Here is a 3,178-nt window from a genome sequence, read left to right as displayed (position 1 = left end):
GCATCCAGTTCCATAAACCCAAAGTTGTTCCATATGAGTCCACCATACCTACCTATATGCGGTATCTACTTACCGTTCCAAGTAAATTTGCATGTGCCACTCTCTAAACCTTCAAGAAATAATATGTTTTGCATGCCCGAACCACTCATGTGGTGACAAGGGGCGATCAGTATCTTCCATGCTAGGCGTGTTATCCTCGATACGTGTTTATTCACTATCACTCACGAGAAAGGGGCCGGTAATTGGAATGCCCAGTTCCATGCTCAAATCGAAAAGATAATTGCAAACAAAACTCCCCCTGGACTGTTCTTGGTACGGACGGCACCCGAGTATTCGGCTAGTCGTGGAGTGTGATTGACCGGTGGTGGGGGAGTCAAAACTTTACTTTTCTATTTGGGAACCGCCTATACTATGTGTAGCATGGAAGATGGTGAAAACTCTTGGACATTCCGTTGAAAATGAAGGATGCCACCCAAAATTATTTATCTCTGTCTTCAAAGCTTGAGCTCTCGCACCTCTGCAAATCAATGCTTCCCGCTGCGAAGGGCCTATCTTTTTATGTTTCTGTTGAGTCATCCTCTTCTTATAAAAGTACCAATTAGAGAGCACCTCTGTCATTTTTATGCTTCGCTTTTAATTGATATTGAGTATGACTGTGACTCGATCTTCTTTGCCATGAATTACAATGTTCAGTCAGCCCTTGGTCTTTGAAGGTGCTCTGCATTTATGTTTTGCGGTCTCAGAAAGAGCTAGCGAGATACCATCTGTTCATATTGCTTCATGATTGTTTTGATTGAAGTGTTGACATTTGAAACTTATTATTATTGCTCGCTAGTTGATTATGCCATTGATATGAGTTCCTCTTGATACCTAAATGGCATTGCTTATGTGGTTAGCCTGTGATCTTGCTGAAAATCTGAATATGAGTTAGACATAGGGGCTGTTTGGTTGGAGACTTAAAATGCCACGCCTAAGGTGAGGTGCCAGCCACACCTGTGGCTTGCCTCAATATGTGGCAAAATCAAATTGTTTGGTTGGTAGCCATGCCTTAGGTTAGGTGTGGCAAATTTTGTGTGGTGTCCGTTTGGATTGCTTCCACATATGTTGGCAAAAAACTGTGGTCTGTGTTTGGTTTTCTGCCACATATGGCAAAAAACACATATATAGCATGCTCTAATAAATGTAAGAATATTTAGTCACAACAATAATAACAATAAAAAATAGAGTCGAGAATTTCTATTAATCCCATCAGCGTAAAAATAAGCAACCCCAATCAGTATAAAGATACAAAATAAGATAGATGCATGCAAGTTTCAAGCATCATTCATAAAGTCGCGAAATGATGTTTTCAAGAACAATGTCACAATTAAGAGTTCTAGCCATATCACAAGTTTCAGCCAAGTTACAATAAAGTGTTACACTACACATCAAAAGATCCACTTCCCAAAAGCAATGGTCATAGCACAAGTTCAACTCCCAAAAGTAGTGAGCAGACACATCACACGTTATCATGTCCTAATTACCAAAAGTTGTCATCTTCTAAAGTTCACAAGTTGCCATCTTCTAAACATCACAAGTGAGAAACTTGCAAACTTCATAGGTTGCTATCTTCTAAATGTCATCTTTGTTAAAGAACTTCGAGACCCAAGTTTCAAAAGTTTTGTCGCTTGCACTACATAACCCACTACGCAAACCTTCATTGTCCTTGGACGATAAGTGCACACCAACAGTAATTCGCTGATCAGTGGTAATTGGGAGTACCTCCAACCTCTGCCATAAACTAGCATAAGGGTCAACAACTTGGGGCATTTGGGGAGGAGCAGCGGCAATAAGTGATTGCTGGAGTGACCTCAATGTGGAGTTGATTTCCTCAGCGGACTCCACGAAACGACTCTTGGTTTTTGATGGCTTCTTAGTAGGTGACCTGCTACCTCTTGGGCGCTTCGTACCAACACGACTAGTGCTAGATGAGGAATTATCACCACCTACTGGAATTGGAGGCCTTTTAGGAACATATGTTGTTGGCAAAGTATCAGAATCCTCCTCAAGTGGCCCCTCATATTGTGGATAGATGTTAAGGTCATACAACCCTTCATCACTGTCCAAGTCATCAGAATCAATTGTGCATGTATGCTGGTCCATGGCCAAAGAACCATCAGCACTAGTGCCTGTGAATAACTCCTGCATCTCATAGTAAAACTTGATAGGCTTGGAAAGCAAGCGCCTTGCTCTATCCTGCATCAAAAGAACAAAGAAATTAAGTTCCTAAATGCAATAATCATAGTAAGTTTCAAAAAGAAACTATATTATACATACATTGAGGCAAGACTTTTCTGACTCGGAAATGGTTACCACACATCTAATAGCATCAAAAACATTGCCACTCTTGCTGATTGCTGCGGCAATGTACTTCCAATTTTCTTTGTAGTGCCTGAAGTGACGATCAACTTGAGAAAGTGTCACCCCCATAGCAAATTTTCTATTTAAAGCATCAGCACACTTCATAAGATGATGCTTCTTGAACCTAAATCCTGCATGTTGTTCCTGCATGTATTCAATGCACCAATCTAACATAAACTTGTTCTGATCATCAGCCCAAGAAATAGTCCTCTCTTTCTCATCACCATCAACCTTCACCTTTCCCTTAGCCATCGCTGTTTCTAACGGAGAGAGTCATTTTAATAAAAAAGTGGTGAGGCAAACAGGCATGAAACAACCAACAATTTTACTAAAGTGCAAATAAGTGCAACAAGTTAACAAAGGTACAACCAACATAGTCTCACATATAACAAAATAACACTCATGTTTGATACATAGAAATATGACATATTACATATTCACTTCTTAATCGTCTTGATCTTGATCTGCTAAGTTATCCTCCCACATTTTTTGAGCTAGTACATCCCTTTTGTGTGCCCATGCCTGACTCTCCTGGTAAACGTCACGACGGTTTCTTCTACTCCGTGGAAGAGCAGAGTACCAAGTAGCATCATCATAGACATACTCATCCGGACCATCATCTAGGATCCAGTTATGGAGTGCACAACAAGCAAACACAATTTTTATTTGTGTTTTCAGAGGGAAGAATGGCTGACTTGCAAATATTTTAAATCTGTTCTTCAAGGTACCAAATGCTCTTTCCACAGTTGTTCTAAGTGAGGAATGGCGATGGTTGAAT

At 40.4% G+C, this 3,178-nt stretch overlaps 1 protein-coding gene across 1 annotated transcript; it reads right to left on the bottom strand.

Annotated features, from left to right (window-relative positions):
* Positions 1-1,611: 1,611 nt before the first annotated feature.
* On the bottom strand, positions 1,612-2,652 carry LOC123405167. The gene is made up of 2 exons (XM_045098964.1): positions 2,317-2,652; positions 1,612-2,235 (listed from the first exon to the last, which is right to left on the bottom strand). The coding sequence occupies exons 1-2, from the start codon at positions 2,650-2,652 to the stop codon at positions 1,612-1,614; spliced, it is 960 nt and encodes a 319-aa protein (XP_044954899.1).
* Positions 2,653-3,178: the final 526 nt, after the last annotated feature.

Source organism: Hordeum vulgare, chromosome 6H (genome assembly GCF_904849725.1).
Source record: "Hordeum vulgare subsp. vulgare chromosome 6H, MorexV3_pseudomolecules_assembly, whole genome shotgun sequence".
Taxonomy (NCBI): Eukaryota; Viridiplantae; Streptophyta; class Magnoliopsida; order Poales; family Poaceae; genus Hordeum; species Hordeum vulgare.
The sequence above is the reverse complement of the archived record's forward strand: the minus strand, read 5'-3'. Positions and strand labels throughout refer to the sequence as shown.